At 35.5% G+C, this 15,149-nt stretch overlaps 1 protein-coding gene across 1 annotated transcript in view; it reads right to left on the bottom strand.

Annotated features, from left to right (window-relative positions):
- DOCK2 (dedicator of cytokinesis 2) overlaps positions 1-15,149 on the bottom strand; it is a 214,020-nt gene that overhangs the window by 123,561 nt on the left and 75,310 nt on the right. The window contains exon 27 of the mRNA XM_075102170.1: positions 5,642-5,737. Within this exon, the coding sequence (XP_074958271.1) occupies positions 5,642-5,737 (96 nt within the window). The remainder of the gene's footprint in view (positions 1-5,641; positions 5,738-15,149) is intronic.

The following is a 15,149-nucleotide window of genomic DNA, read 5'->3' as shown; positions in this document are numbered from 1 at the left end:
AAGCTCTTCAATAATAATTAGTGGGTATAAGTAAGAATTAAATTATTACATCAGAACATGTCATTATATTACACTCAAATATATGTACTGCTTATGCTAGTATGCCAACTGCATTCCTATTTTGCATTAGTCTCTATAACTGATGTAATTAAGGATTTATTAGTATGTAGAAGTTTCTTGTGTATTAAAATAACATTTTAAGTTTAATATCCTCTGTGATAAAAGTACACTAACAAGCAATACCAACAGGTGTTAACACTAGCAAAACCAGTAATTTTTTCTGTAATGAACTGACTTTCGATAATTTATTATATGAAAACAATTTCCTTTTGTTAATAAGCATAAAAAGCTCATTTTAAGATGTCTGATTTTGATTTTGCATGCATAATGATATGATCCCTTCAATATATTTTCAAAGGATCCAGATTATTTAATTTTAACAAACCACAGTATTTTGGTTCACCACACAGCACCAATCAATTCCTGGGGTCAGTAAAACTATGCAAGAACAGAAATACTCTATTTAGTTTCAGAAAGTCCAACCAAAGACAGTTGTAAGGCAGGCTCTAAGTCTTTCTTATGACCTGAACAAATATCAATACTTCTGAAAGACTGAAATATACTTATTTAAATTATTACAGCTTTTAGATTTTAATGTCTGATCTTGATGGAATTTAGATGGAATTTAGCCAATTTTTAATCCTTACTCTCGTAGTCAGAATTACCCTTTCTTTTCCATATTACCCAGCCAGTTGTTTTTCTATTGTTTCTCAATCAGTAAAGTATGGATTATCCACACATGGATATGAATTTCTCTTTTTAACATATGCACACACAGCAGTAGGGAAACACTTAAGGTACCTAGGCCAGCTGACTGTCTGCTCCCAATGATGCAATTTAAGAGCATTCACTTGTCTTTCAGCCTACCCTCTGTTCAGTGTTTTCAAATTCACCCCCTTCAAGACACCTGCCTTCCTTGAAAGAAAATATGACATTACAGTGCTACTAAAGCACTGTCCTTCAGAAAGGCTGCTCCAAGGGTTCTCGACTTCAGGACTTCAGTACAACAAAGGAGATTTTTTTTGAGTCGGCAGTAGAAGCAACAGTCAGCCAAGTTCTAAAATAAATATTTAAGATCCAAAGAAAAGCTTAGCTGAAATATGGACAGAATTCCCTCATTCTTCTTGCAGAGGCTCTGACTACCATGAACAAAAAACATGCAATAATATAACTGAAAATAAAATAAAAATATGCCAGAAGTAAATGATTCCTCCAAAAGAATAAGCATCATAGTTTCACAATAAAACCACACCTGCTAAATGCAAGAAGTTATACCCAGTCCTCTCCATGGTACGTCACACAGAACAGGCTTTCTACATACAATTTTAAAGACAACATTGGAGCAAAAAGCTATTTGTTACATTAAGAGGTAACAGTGGGAAGTGTCAGTCATGGTATGCATCAGCCACAGCAAGAGGGTAAGACTGCTTAGCTGCTATATGTTTTGTAAAGATTTTACATAGAAATTTGTATATCCTAGCAACACAAAATACCTAAAAATTAATGGTTTTGTAACACATAATTAGAGAATCTAAACTATGTGAAATGTAATATGTAATCATTGCTTTTTGTTCTCTTGTTTAATATTTTTAAAATATTTTAGTAATTCATTAGTAATTATTAATTCATACAGGAAATAAAAAAATAGCGAACTATGCAATTTATGCTGTCATATGCTGTCAAGATTGGAAAAGCAACAGAAATTGGTAGATTGTTAGATGGTAATAGTACTGGCTATAAAAATTTCTCTGATTTAGAAAGTTATGGTGTAATGCCTAAAAGCAGCTCCCAGAGTAGGAAATGAATGTTAGGAACACATACAAACACACTCTTAAATAAAATTAAGGAAAAAAAAAAAAACACAAAACCCCCACAAACCAGCCACAAAAACGCCCCAAACTAGAGCTACTTGACAGAATTTGCATACAAAATACTGTAGGCTTCTCTGAAAGACATGTTTAAATGACAACTACAATATGCTAATTGTAAAACACTGCACAGAACACAGCATATTCCCAAATTACTGTATTTGAAATTGCTGTTTTATGGAGTCAACCTAACTTCCTTTAAAAATTCAGAATGTATGAATGTACTGATTTCTGGCTTCTCTCCATCAGGTAACAGCAGTTCATGTAGGGCTTTTTATGGTTTTGTGCACTGTAGCTCTTCTGAAAAAGCCACAATACCTAGTAATTATGCTATCTTAGATACAAAACATCTTCCTAATGAAATGTATTACCTAATGTACGTTTTGTAAATTTCCAGGTTCTTTAAATGTGATGTTACCTTTTGCAATAAAATGAGTTATTTTTCTTAGGCTTCAGTAGTCAATAACAAACAACGTTTAGATTACAAAAGAAGTGAACAATTGCTCTTTGGAAAAGGAAAATTAATGGTAAATTAATAAATACATCTTTCATGGAATCATTCTGCAGGTTTTCTAGGTAGAGAAAGGATTTCCATTTAAATACTGAATAAAATAGCTAGACCATATGTATATTTGAACATATCGTACTCTCCAAGCATGGCAGCTCTGCAAAATGGTTTCTCTGGTCGTTATTTCCCCAAAGAATATTGTTTTTTGCAAAAGTATGCTATCTAGAGAAACTGGTTAACAGAGCACGCTTTTCTTTTCAGCAAAGTCTTTATTTGTGCAGTCTTATATAAATATTCTCTGAAAACTTTTCTTTGTAGCATAACTACACTGTTTTGATCATGCTAAACTGATATTGTGAACAAAATCAAGTTCAGGATTACCAAAGGAAAGCTTTAAAACGCATATGGTGGATTTATGGTATTTTTGTTTACCTAACCAAGCCAATACAAAAAAACAAGTACTTCTGTATTCTACATGTTTCTACATGTTTTACTTCTGTAATTACTGTAGTAGGACTTCACTGCATCACGATGCCCTTTAACTAAAAGTCTAAATCCTATAAAGTATTCAAGATAAAGCTTGAATAGCCAATTTCAGACAATAAACTTGTCCCTATTACAAGGTTAGAAGCAATTCTACAACTACAAACTCAAGGCTTTTTTTTTTTTTAAGTAGTGAAAATAACCCAGCAGCTGTTAAAGCCTACAACTGCCAACACGTCAGAACGAAGGCAAGAGTGGCATTTAAGCAAGTCGTCTCTGCAGTGGTTGCTGAGGGCCAAATTACTTTTCCATCACTAACACCTCCTCAGTCTGACTCTTTCCAGTGATTACATGAACAAAGCTCACAGCATGCTGCTACCAGCTGAGCACAAGGCAGTACCTTCCCTTAGATTCAGCTGGCACTGTTGCAAAGGAAGATAAAGGCAACTGTAACCCCAAATCCTTTTAACTCCTTCTCCACCAACAAACTAGAAGATTGTGAAATGGACACCCAAATATGAAAATTAACCTGCTTATCCCTGCCAGAAAGCAAAATCTCGGGTAAATAAAATCAAGTACTCAATCACGTGCAAGACATTTAAACTTGCAAGGAATTACAGATCTTGTAAATTATAACCATTGTTTTTAGTTAGCATAACATAGCATTAGTGTTGTTTTTTACACCATTTTCGAATTCTAGAAAATTACACAGCACAAGATAATTAAATTACTTGCAATATTCAGAAACATAGTAACATATTTAAGAATATAAAAAGTAACCACAAATGTAGACCAATAACATCAGCTACATAGTCCGACTGCAGCTATTCCATACATCCCACCTGTACTTCCAGAGTTCACCATACTTTTAGCAACTTCAGCTCACCTAAGCATTTTGCAGAAGACCATAATTCCTGACTATCTGCTTAATTTTTAAAAGATTAAGCATTCAGGCTTTCAACAAGTTTGGCCCTCTCAAGAACTTTTAAAACAAACCTGCAATTAACTGAGCGAACCAGAGGTAGTACACAGAGCATGAAATGAGCTGATTTTCCCAGCTCCTTCTGAACACAAAAGACTATTTTATTCATTACGGCTATTTTGTTCATTACAACAATTTCTTCATGCCACATGCAAAAGACTACTTCGTTGAGAGATCTTGCCTCAGCTCTAGAAAGCTTTGTAATTTATTGGAATTCTGCTTTGAAAAACCTCTAAAATGCCTAATATACACATATGCATAGGTGCTTATGAGCATTATTAGCATTCAGATATCTGCATTTCAAAATTCACACTGGATTTGATCTTTTTAGGTATAAAGAGCTGAAAAAGTTATAGGAGATGGGGGGGGGGCGGGGGGGGAAGAAAAGGAAACAGATTTTCCAAGCCCTTTCAATTGAGTGTAACCAGCTTCTGTCCTAATGGTTTCAGAATGTTTCCTAATGATAAGAATCCTTTTTGCAGGATTACTACAGTCTCATTTTGCTTCTTTACTGTTTATGGTATCCAGAAATACTCCTTAATAGATTGATTACATCATTCATGACACTCAAACGAAGCTTTCTTTGCAAGTACAGAAAACATTTTCAAACGCTGACAGAACTGAAAGGTTCACTGGGTCTTCAACCAAAACCTCTTCCTGTTATGACCATGCATACACACCAGAGGGTTACACACAGAAGAATAAGACTGGAGTTCTGATAAACAGTTAAAGGTATGATTTCTGAAACACGCAGATCTACCACCTGGGAGTCTGAAGCAACCATTGGCGAATATCTTCTCTGAAGAACTCAATTATTAGAAGACTTATCATAAGGAGGACCACATGCTCTGAATAACAATGAGCTGAAACAGTTATTTTGCTTTTCAAACAGAAATGAACAACGAAACAACGTGCATTTTAAAGGACACATTATGTACCTCTTGTGGCTAAAACAATCAAGTAAATGCTGCTCATGATTTTGCAGAATACTATAAATCTCTAAAGACCAACAATTAATATACACCTTCTCTTAAGCGCAGAGTCTGAAGGGCAAGTTCCATAATTCCCGCTGAACACAACTGGCATGCATTTTCACAAATAGTCTAAATCAAGAGAAGTACTCATGAGATATGTACTTAAATCTGAATAAATTGCATCATCTGTCCTTGAATGTAAATCTCAAACCATGGAATCTCCACAAAAGTCTCAGCTGAGTGCTCTGCACCAGCGCATCCCCAGATATTATCCCTGTGTGTACAGGGCATCATCTTCCCCCTCCAGAAACAGTGCCTGGAATGGCAGCTGTCCTGTAGCAACTCTAACCCACCAAAAAGTAAAGCATGTGGAAAAACTGGGAGAAACAGAACATTCACCAAGCTTTTTTTTTTTTTCCAGTTTTACTCAGACGCTTCCAATTTAGATTAGTAGAAACACTACTTCCAATGTGTTAAAGTGTGCCCTTTATGCAGGTTTATGAAACATTCTTCTTTTTTGCAAACAGCAATTAACTTTAGATTTAGTGTTTGGTCTTTTTAAAGAACGCAAAAATATCACAATATTCAGCTACAATTCAAAAGACACTACAGTGGCACAGCTAAATGAAAAAAGAGTAAAGCTTTAGACCTTTATTTGAAACCTAAAAAAAACCCCAAGGACTCCACAAATACTATATTTGCATTTTTTCAGGATAACTATAAAAGTACTTTCAAAGCATTAAAAATACATTAAAATATTACTTACAATCAACGGATCATCTCGTCCCATTGTAATAACAGTTCTGTTCACTGTGCGTAATAACTGTACCATTATTTCTTGAATATGGTGATGAGTTGATGCCTGTAAACAAAAAAAACCACAAACCAACAGTTTTGGTATTAAATCCATATCTCTTGTAAAAGAAAGAAGAAACCAATTATTTCCATGTTGACAGTTCAATTTGTATAATATAACCACCCTATTGAAAGAATGACACTAATTCTTCTTTGCTCACACTGCTGCTTAGTTCCAGCAATTTCAGTGGAATACTCATTTCAAGTGGCGCAGTCCAATTTTAGCCCTGTCTGTCCCATAACTGTTTTTTGTTTCAAATAGTCACTTCCCATCCTTCACTCAAGGGACTCACGTCTTCCCAGTAACCAAGTAACCTATAACTTAATACCAACACCCTGGTAACAGATAATTGAGGCAAATTCTATCACAGTTCTCCACATCTGTCAATGGCCTTCAGGGCAGTCTGGAGCTCAGTAATATTCCTAGCTTGCAGTGACGAAGTATATAATTATTAAAGAAGAAAGTTATCTGCATTTCACTTTGCAGTTCTGTGAGGGCACAGACTGAAAATGGTCTGCTCTTTGGCCCCATTGCCAAAGTACTGGTCAACCTGGCTGACTGAGACTACACGAGAGACCCGCTACCTGTCAGCACCAAGTCTTGAGTGATCTTTGCAGCCCAATGGCAAATATTCACCAACTCACATCAGACGATACGTACTTCTGGCATGTTGTCTGCAAAAGGACATTTGATTATTTATACCCCTCTGCTCAGTGTTTTAAAGTAACCTTATATTCACCAATTTCACTGACCTTACTCTGATCACCAGAGAACTTTGGAAACTAGCATGCAACAATCAAAGAAAGAAAAAGGCTAAACAAATTTCTAATAGAAAAAAAAAAATTAGCTTACACCAAACAAGGCACGTCTTTAACATCATGTGTAGTATGGAAAAACACCACAATCACAGAAGCCATGGTGATTTCTTAACAATATTTTAGGTGGCTGAGCTCCAATACCACGCCAGGAGAAATTGCTTCTGACTCTGTTTTTTCTCTGAGACATCCAGCATTGTCCCCTTTCTTTCTCCTGCTTTGATTAACCTGGATCAGGCCAGCATCCGTTGCGACAAAGACCTTCCTCATTTCCAGCCATTCATTTAACCGTTTAGTCGTGTTGCCTCATTTGACTACAACACATGCATGTGCAAGCTTAAACGATCTTGCCTGTCACAGCATTTCAGAAGTTACTATATTCTATAAATGAACAAGATATTCACAGAATAATTTGTTTGTGGTTTGTGTTTTCTCTTTTTAATTTAAATTTATCTGGTACAGTCCCATATTTATAAAAAGACTACACCTGACAGTTGATGCACAAAAGACAGATATGTTGGAGTGCTTTCACAAAGCTGCTTCCTCTTCCATCTCTTCCACTTCCCAATATGCGTACTGGGAGCCAGTCAAGGAAGATGAAAACCATACACTGCATTGGCTCTTTTATTTTAAAAAGACTGGAAAAAACAGTGAAGTTAAAAATAAAAGCCTACAGTGCATCTCTCCCCATATCAACTTTAATAGTTAACCAAATACTCTTTTTTGTCTCTTTTTCCCTCTTTTTTTTTTAAATCACCTGAAAAACCTCTGAGATAAATTGCACTTTCTTCCACAATAAAACATAACTGCTTTTTGTCACACAGCAAAGCAAAGCAAATTCTTCAGGCTTATGCAAAGCTGTAATCAGAAAGACATTTTTTCAAAGAGGAACAACCCAAACCTTTTGGCCTCTATGTTGCAGAAGCAGCATAACTTAGTCCTCCTAATGAATGCCAGTTGACCTCACAGTAGAAAAATGAAAATCTAGCCTTGCCACTGGATTGTTGAACAGTGGCAGACCTTCACAAGCTTTCCACTTACAGGGTGTTTTATTATACAGTTAGAAAGCAAGACATCATTTGAAACACTCGTTGTACAACAGCATAAATTTTATTGGACTAAGAGCCTACACAAGCCACTCTTTCCATCTCAAGTATTTGTCTTTCCAAGACTGTATTAATGCATTACAGATGCATTTTACTGTATCACAGATTCTTCACTACTGCTTCACCATATGCTATAGTTACTGCAACCTGCTTGAAACTGAGAGCAAGGGGCAGAGCATAATAGGACAGAAATACACAGAGGGATGGCATCTCACATGAAGCCAAAAAAGGAAAATAAGCAGACAAATATTGACAGCATGAGGAAGAGGAGACAAAGGATGTCAAAAAAAGATGAGCGAACCACAGGAAAGAAAAACGCTACCAAGGTGCTTGAAATAGCATAATTTCTTGGACTAGAAAACACATAGAAAGGCTATCTCCTATCCCTTGACTTCAGGACCTAAAATCTAACACATTTTCAAATCCTACTCTTCTACTGGGAACTCTAGTGAAAACTACTGAAAAAAAATATATTCCATTCAAGTATTGTCTTTATCAGAGTTCAGACATTCTCTACTTAACAAACACGGCTTACACAGTGAAAAAATAAAGGAAACAGCAATATTGAGTACACAGACATGGAATTATTTGGTAGCCTTACAGTGAAAACCATCTACCTGCTACAGAAGCTTGCTTTTTTCAGCAGGATTTTGTGTTTCTGTGAAAGGCATCCTATTTGTTCTTTGAACTTGAAAGCTTTACATATTCACCAGCATTACTGTAATGACAAACGTAACTTTCAAGAAAAAAATTAGCTTCAGATAAACGACATTCTGGGTAAGTTTTTGATATGTCTTCAGAGTATACTCTTGATGAATGTTGTTTTATTTACAGAGGTCTACACAGATTTTCTGCTTTGTTTTCAAACCTTTTTTGTATAGTCTTCTTGAACTTTGACTATAGCAATAGATTTTATAACTGTGCACTTTTGTCTGAAAGCAGTTTGCCATCTCTTACTCCAGAGTATTGCACTTATTTAATAATTTCAAGGTTTACTTTGAGGTGTAGAACAATTGTTACCCTTGTGCACTGGGACACCAGTCAAAATTTAGCATTTTGTTTCAAACAAGTGTTCTCAACTGTTGAAATAACGCATCCTATGGCAGCAGAGGACCTATGGCAAGCCACCTGCCATAAAATACCTAATTTTATCAAGCTACCATTTAACACAGCAGTAGAAGAAAGACGAAGCAAGCTAGAGTACAACACAATTATACACCCTGCCCCTGAATTTTTCATTTCTTATTTACATCAGTTGGAAAACACAAATATCAAATTGAGAAACTGCATTATTTTTGTAACTTCCTCCTCATAACTACAAAAATTAAATGCAGCAATCATGTATACCTTTATCTTAAGTATAAATCAAGCCCCTTAAAGTTATCTGACTGTGCCTATACCAGCAATTTGGTTCAGAAAAATTTTGAGGCAAATCCCTTGATCACTTTCATTTACCATGTACTGCTTCTGAGTGGTGGTGTTGCACACAAACTAGATTAATTCCAGATAGAGATAAACTAGAAGCTTTTTGACAATGCTAGAAATTAAGACACTAGATTCTTGGGTCACACTAATATAGAGTCCCCCAGTATGTTTCTAAACTGTTCGCCTTCAGAAAGCTGAGCCATATGCATAATAGAGATGTTTGAACCACAGTATGGGACCATATCTTAGCGTAAACCCCCCAAGCCACGTACAACAAATTAATCAGGATCCCCACAACGACCCACATGAATCTAGTGGTACACTTGCGTTGTGACACATTCCTTGCTAACGCAGACATTACCAAAAAAGCCAAAGCAAAAAAAAAGCACCACTAAAGGGGAAGCCACATTAAACAAAGTAAACGTGGTAGAGGTTTTTTTTGCTGATATTTCTTAATATTCATTTGAAGGTATGCAAAGCTACCTGCTATAACAGTGGCTGCCTTCTGACAATAGTCTCCAGAAGCACTAAAATTCACAGCATGTAGTTTACAGACAATATTTTCTTTTCACCCAGGAAAGATACTATGTCTCACGGCAAAACTGCAACCCTTAAATACCTTTCTGGTTAGAGCTCTATCCATGCAGCTACCGTACTAAGAACAGAGATAAAAACTGGCATCTCAGCTGGAATTGTTATCTGCAGTGCTGCAAGAAATATTCTATTATTTGGCCTCGGTTACAATTCAAGACGTTTGCATTAATCATAGCTGTTCTTATAGTATTGATTACCAGTAATTAAAAAAAACCCAACAGCCAAAAATTGTAAACTACATAGTAGCACTTAGCACACTTTAGTCGGGCACAAGGAAGTCACTTGTTCACTAGTTTACCTTTTTTTTTTTTTCTTCTTTTTTTTTTTTTTTTAATTCAAAAATTAAGGTTCTTATAATCTAACTACTTCTTTCCACATTTCAGGACATGCTATACCATTACTAGTAACAGTTCAGAACATTACGTAATGGTTTTATCATTTAGCCATGTCTCCGTTACTAAAGGTGAGCTCTAGTCTGATTTCACAAGTAGCATATAACATACCTTTCCCAGCAAAAATGTAACATATGCTCAAGCATGCAAAACTTAATTTCTGAGAAGCCTTTGAATTTTCAGCGCAACGTTAGCAAATGAATTAAAGTTGTTTCTTTATGAAACTGAAACTACTTTTCTTCTTGATAATGTAAGAAACAATTAAGCATTCAATAATGACATTGCTAACAATAGTGTTTTCACACATTGCCTATATACAAGATTTCAGCTTTTATTTTAACTAACAGTTTCTAGCTTCAGAAGACAATCTAGCAACCCACTGTAACGTGCATTTTCTTAGATCATATTTCACTTCACAAGGATGACATTTTTTTAGTGAAACCTGGAAAGCTCACCATTTGGCTGCAGTCCATTTGGTTTAGCATAAGACCCTTCAGAAGCTAAATTAACAACTTGTACCATATATAAATGCTCCCTTGGAAAACATTAATTGTATTATTCCATTTAATGGTCATCAAAAATGTATGCTTGTCTTCACTGTTGAAAAGGATTTGCTAGGTGACCAAGAATTGGAACAATATCAGAGGTCATGTGTGGTACGCAGGCCAGCAGTAAGAAATTCTCTCACATAACTGAAATGCCTTCAGATTCACTGACAAGATGGATGGCACACATTGGCACACACAGATTAGTTAATAGAAAATCCAAACCAAATAAAATTTCACTCTCTTTGAAAATATTTGTGCAGGGTAATAGCAGTTAGTGTTTGATTTAGGTTTCATATTCTATTTAAACTTCTACAAGGTTGGGACAAAAGTTAGAGTAACTCCATTGTCTCCGAGTCAACCATGCACTTCAGAACATGATAGAGTGCTCATTTCTTTGGACAATGGCAAACATGGGCTAACTGAATGGCTCTTCAGAATTATAATATTACACAACCTGTACTTTAGATATCCGCTTGGAGATACCTCTTCGGTCAATTCTTTTCAGCTGTCCCAGCTGTGTCCCCTCCCAAACTCTTGCCCAACTCTAGCCTACTCCCTGGCATGGGGCAGAGTGAGAAATGGAGAAGACCTTGACACTGTGCAAGCACTGTTCAGCAATAACTAAAATTTTCATTGGTGTGTTATCAACACTGTTTTGGTAACAAATCTAAAAGACAGCGCATATGGGCCACCATAAAGAAAATGAACTCTATACCAACCAGATCCAGTACGCTCGCTCTGTTACACCTCCAGTTCCATAACTTTGTGATACCCCTCTAACACACACACAAATACACAAAAGCACACATAACAAGATTTTTTTTTAAAATCACATGCATTGTTCTGACTGAAAACTGTCTGCGAGAGAACTTAAGGTAACTGGCCCTAAAAAAGCATGAAGGGTCCCTGACTAAATTCCTTTGAAATTCTCTTTTGCTGAAGTCTTAAGATGTGCCAGAAGTTATGCAAATGCTTTACAAATTTCTCTACAATTCTAAAATGTATCCAGACTTGTTTGCTAATATAATCAACAGCTTAAAATGCAGCTGCCACCAATCACTAACTTTGTGCATGGAACAGAAAAAGATTTACGTCTCACTTCCACGTGTAGACTCAGCCAAGATTTTATTTTAGATTCCAGGAGAAAGAGTTTACCATTACGTTTAATCATGTAAGCTCTATAAATAAAAACTTGTTCTGATACAGTAAATATTAAACTATAAAATATATGTCAGATTAGAGACAAAGTCACCTTATGAAGGGCTGTCAGACTGCATACATCAAAGTTGTAAAGGGAGAAAAGGGAAGTGTTTTTAATTAAAACAGAAATAAAAAGTCACAGATTTCACCACGACCTTCACAATGACTTACTTGCAGTTCTGAGCTTCACAGGTGCTGAAAGTACACACTCTCAAGCTATGAAGCTAATTTTATACATGATTCGGTGAAAACAATGTCAGCTAAGTCCAAAAACTAAGCCTAAAATTTGTTTGCTGTGGAGGCAATTTAAAAATCAAACATAAGCATCTCACCCAGATGCCTAACAATGACTGACTGTTCATAAAAATAAAGTCCTTACCATAAACCAGCGTTCTTAACAATGTACTTGCTACCTGCATAACCGAGCAGCTAGACTGAAGAGACCAGTGTTTGAACACAAGGATCTGATGATTCATGTGTTCTCGCTCGCCAAACAATGCAGGGCAAAACAGTAGAGCAGAGCTGGTAATATCACGTTATCTTTTTCTTTGACAAAGAAAATACATTCTTCAAAAATTCTGTAGCAGCTTCAAAGATCACCTCGCAATATAAATTTTGACCACACAAAACAAAACAGCTACCGCTGCTTCTTTTCTGCCCTTTGTGTATATTCTACTTCTGGTGATTTTTACAGAATAAATCCAATGCAAAAATATAAAAGTTAAGTCTACAAAAAAGCTTTCAATACTAATCCAAAATGAGATTTCTCTACTGAGATGGAAAAAAGGAAGGAACGTGGACAAGATGTTGGTTGGTGTTTTCAAGACAGAGTTAAGCTTAAAATTAATATTGTAAAATGAGTCTGCCACTAATGCCTGAAGTTTTCTCCTCCAGTGGGTCAAATGATCCATTTTCTTAGAAAGTTGCTTAGAGATACAGAAAATTAATTGTTCAATAGAAAACTGCATTAATCTTAAGGTTCAAGTGCAATCTCATAAGAACTAATTTGGTTAATTACCAAAACAATTCCCCATATGTAGATCACATTGAAGAAAAGCATTCTGAAGGAGACCACCTAAATACTACTATGATGATAACCTGGCCATATAGTGAACCTTTTCCATTTGCCTGTACGAGTACAGGATATGAAATATTTCCCATTTTGAGTCAAATCTGTATATCCCTGAAGCCAGATTTTTCACTTTAGCTGGAAAGTAAACATCTATGTCACACTCAAGAGAAATCTGCACTATCTCTTAAAGACAAATTACTGCCTGATGCCTGAGATACTGCTGTATTGAAAGTGTTTCCTTCCTTTTGTCTTTTTTTCTCTCCTTCAGAGAAGTCATCTCAAAAGCAGATTTTTAGTACTGAAGCATCTGGTTCTTTATGTCCCAACTATTCTACAATGTTTCTTACGCTCATGAATACGATGCCTCCAGAGGAGTCATCGTATGCTGATACCACTACTGAATTTAAACCTACTCCAAGGGACTCTTCTCCTTATATTAGTAATTCATCAGTATTTATTGCAAATGCAATATGTAGATAATTGCCACCCAAACATCCCACAGAGAATCTCCAGTTTACAGGTCACCCTCCTTAAAACAAGCTATTGAAGAAATGCCACTGGTTTTAAATAAATGTGAATGTGGGTTTTTTTAAATGCATGTATTTTAAATTCTCAGTAATGTTGCCTAAAAGGCCATTGTTTGTCATAATGCAAAAGGTTTGCCTGGCTACCTCCTTCAATAGGAGTAAAAGCACATAATGAATTACGTGCTTTTACACAACATCATTCTATACAAATTACATAATTTTAATTTAATTGTTAAAAAACTAAAGTCAAAACCTATAAAGAATACGGTCACCCATTAAACCTCTGTTCTCCAGCTGTGTTTAAACTTACACACCATACTGATTGGTGAAAAAAACAACAAAAAAACCCTATTATTAAAGGTCACATTCTCCTCAATGATAAAATGCATTTGGTTTTAAATACAGCTAAGCATTTGCCTAATATCAAGGGAGACCATCTGAAGGAAAAAAAAAAAATGAAAAAAATAAGAGCTTTCCAAAAGCTCTTACAGCAGTATCACACTAATCAAATAGTTTTCAACTAAAATGCTCCCAAATGAAATATAAAGTATTTGTCTTTTTCAAGTTGTTGAGACATATGTACATTAACTCATTCACAGGACTGTCCAAAACGAGCAGTTACAAACCATTCAAGCATTGAACTTATTGAAACAAATGCTTGTGTTCTTCAATCATCTTTGCACTTCATTTACACCTTATTTCTATAGACATTTCTATAGGAGATTTATCAGTTCAGATATAGGTCATCTTCCGTTACTCAAGCTTTATGTTTTTACTAGTATTGATGAATTAAAAAGAAAATCCATCTACACTTTAAACAGTTTCTTCCCCAAGATGGAAACCTACAAGCATTTCCAAAAATGAACAAAAATATTTATTAGCAAGAATTCTACTTAGTAATTGGTTTTGTATCAACAGTCACACTTAAAATATGAATAACACACAGGCTGAAACGGGTGTTTTTCTTTAGAAACAGTAATTTGAGAAATAAATAAACCAGGATGCCTTTTTACAAAACATACATTTTCAAATGTTTAATTTCTGGTAAACAGCCCGTCGTGTTTCTACATCATTCTAGATATATCAGTTCCCACTCTTGGAAACTGGACAAGTTCAAATCTGCAAAATAATCTTCAGACTGTGTGGGGCTACCTATATGCATACGTAGCAACAAGAATTCACCTTCTTCAGGCTGTTCTGCATATAGCATTGTTCTCACTCATGCAAACATGAGCTACAAACCCATATTTTCAGTAGCCACTAACAAGTCTTTGACATGTCAGCTACTGTTACTATGGACGGCAACTTACGTTTGAAAATAAACTTAATTTATGTGGTACACATGCAGAAAGTTATTAATCTATCTTGTTTTATGACTGTGTTTCACCCTTTGAAGTATACAGTAATGAAACTGGTTTACTTTAGATCATAGCTCTATAAACTTCTAAATTCACTCTTTGCCCTATCCTGCTTTCATAATTTCTCATACGAATTGCATTTGAAATTCAAACGTTGTGATACTTCTTAAGTAGCGCCTGGTGTCAATCCCTCCTGAAGTGCTTGCATCTAAAACAATGAGGAAAACAGCAAAAAATACACATGAAAAGATTGCCCTCTGCCATCAGACAGGACTCTTCAGTTTTAAACTCAAGATTTTTATGAAACCAATGCTGTAATGCTTTCATTGCTAGAAAATAATTGAAGGATCCACAGTGAAAAACAACTAAATTGACAACTTG

This window comes from Phalacrocorax aristotelis, chromosome 8 (assembly GCF_949628215.1).
Source record: "Phalacrocorax aristotelis chromosome 8, bGulAri2.1, whole genome shotgun sequence".
Taxonomy (NCBI): Eukaryota; Metazoa; Chordata; class Aves; order Suliformes; family Phalacrocoracidae; genus Phalacrocorax; species Phalacrocorax aristotelis.
The sequence above is the reverse complement of the archived record's forward strand: the minus strand, read 5'-3'. Positions and strand labels throughout refer to the sequence as shown.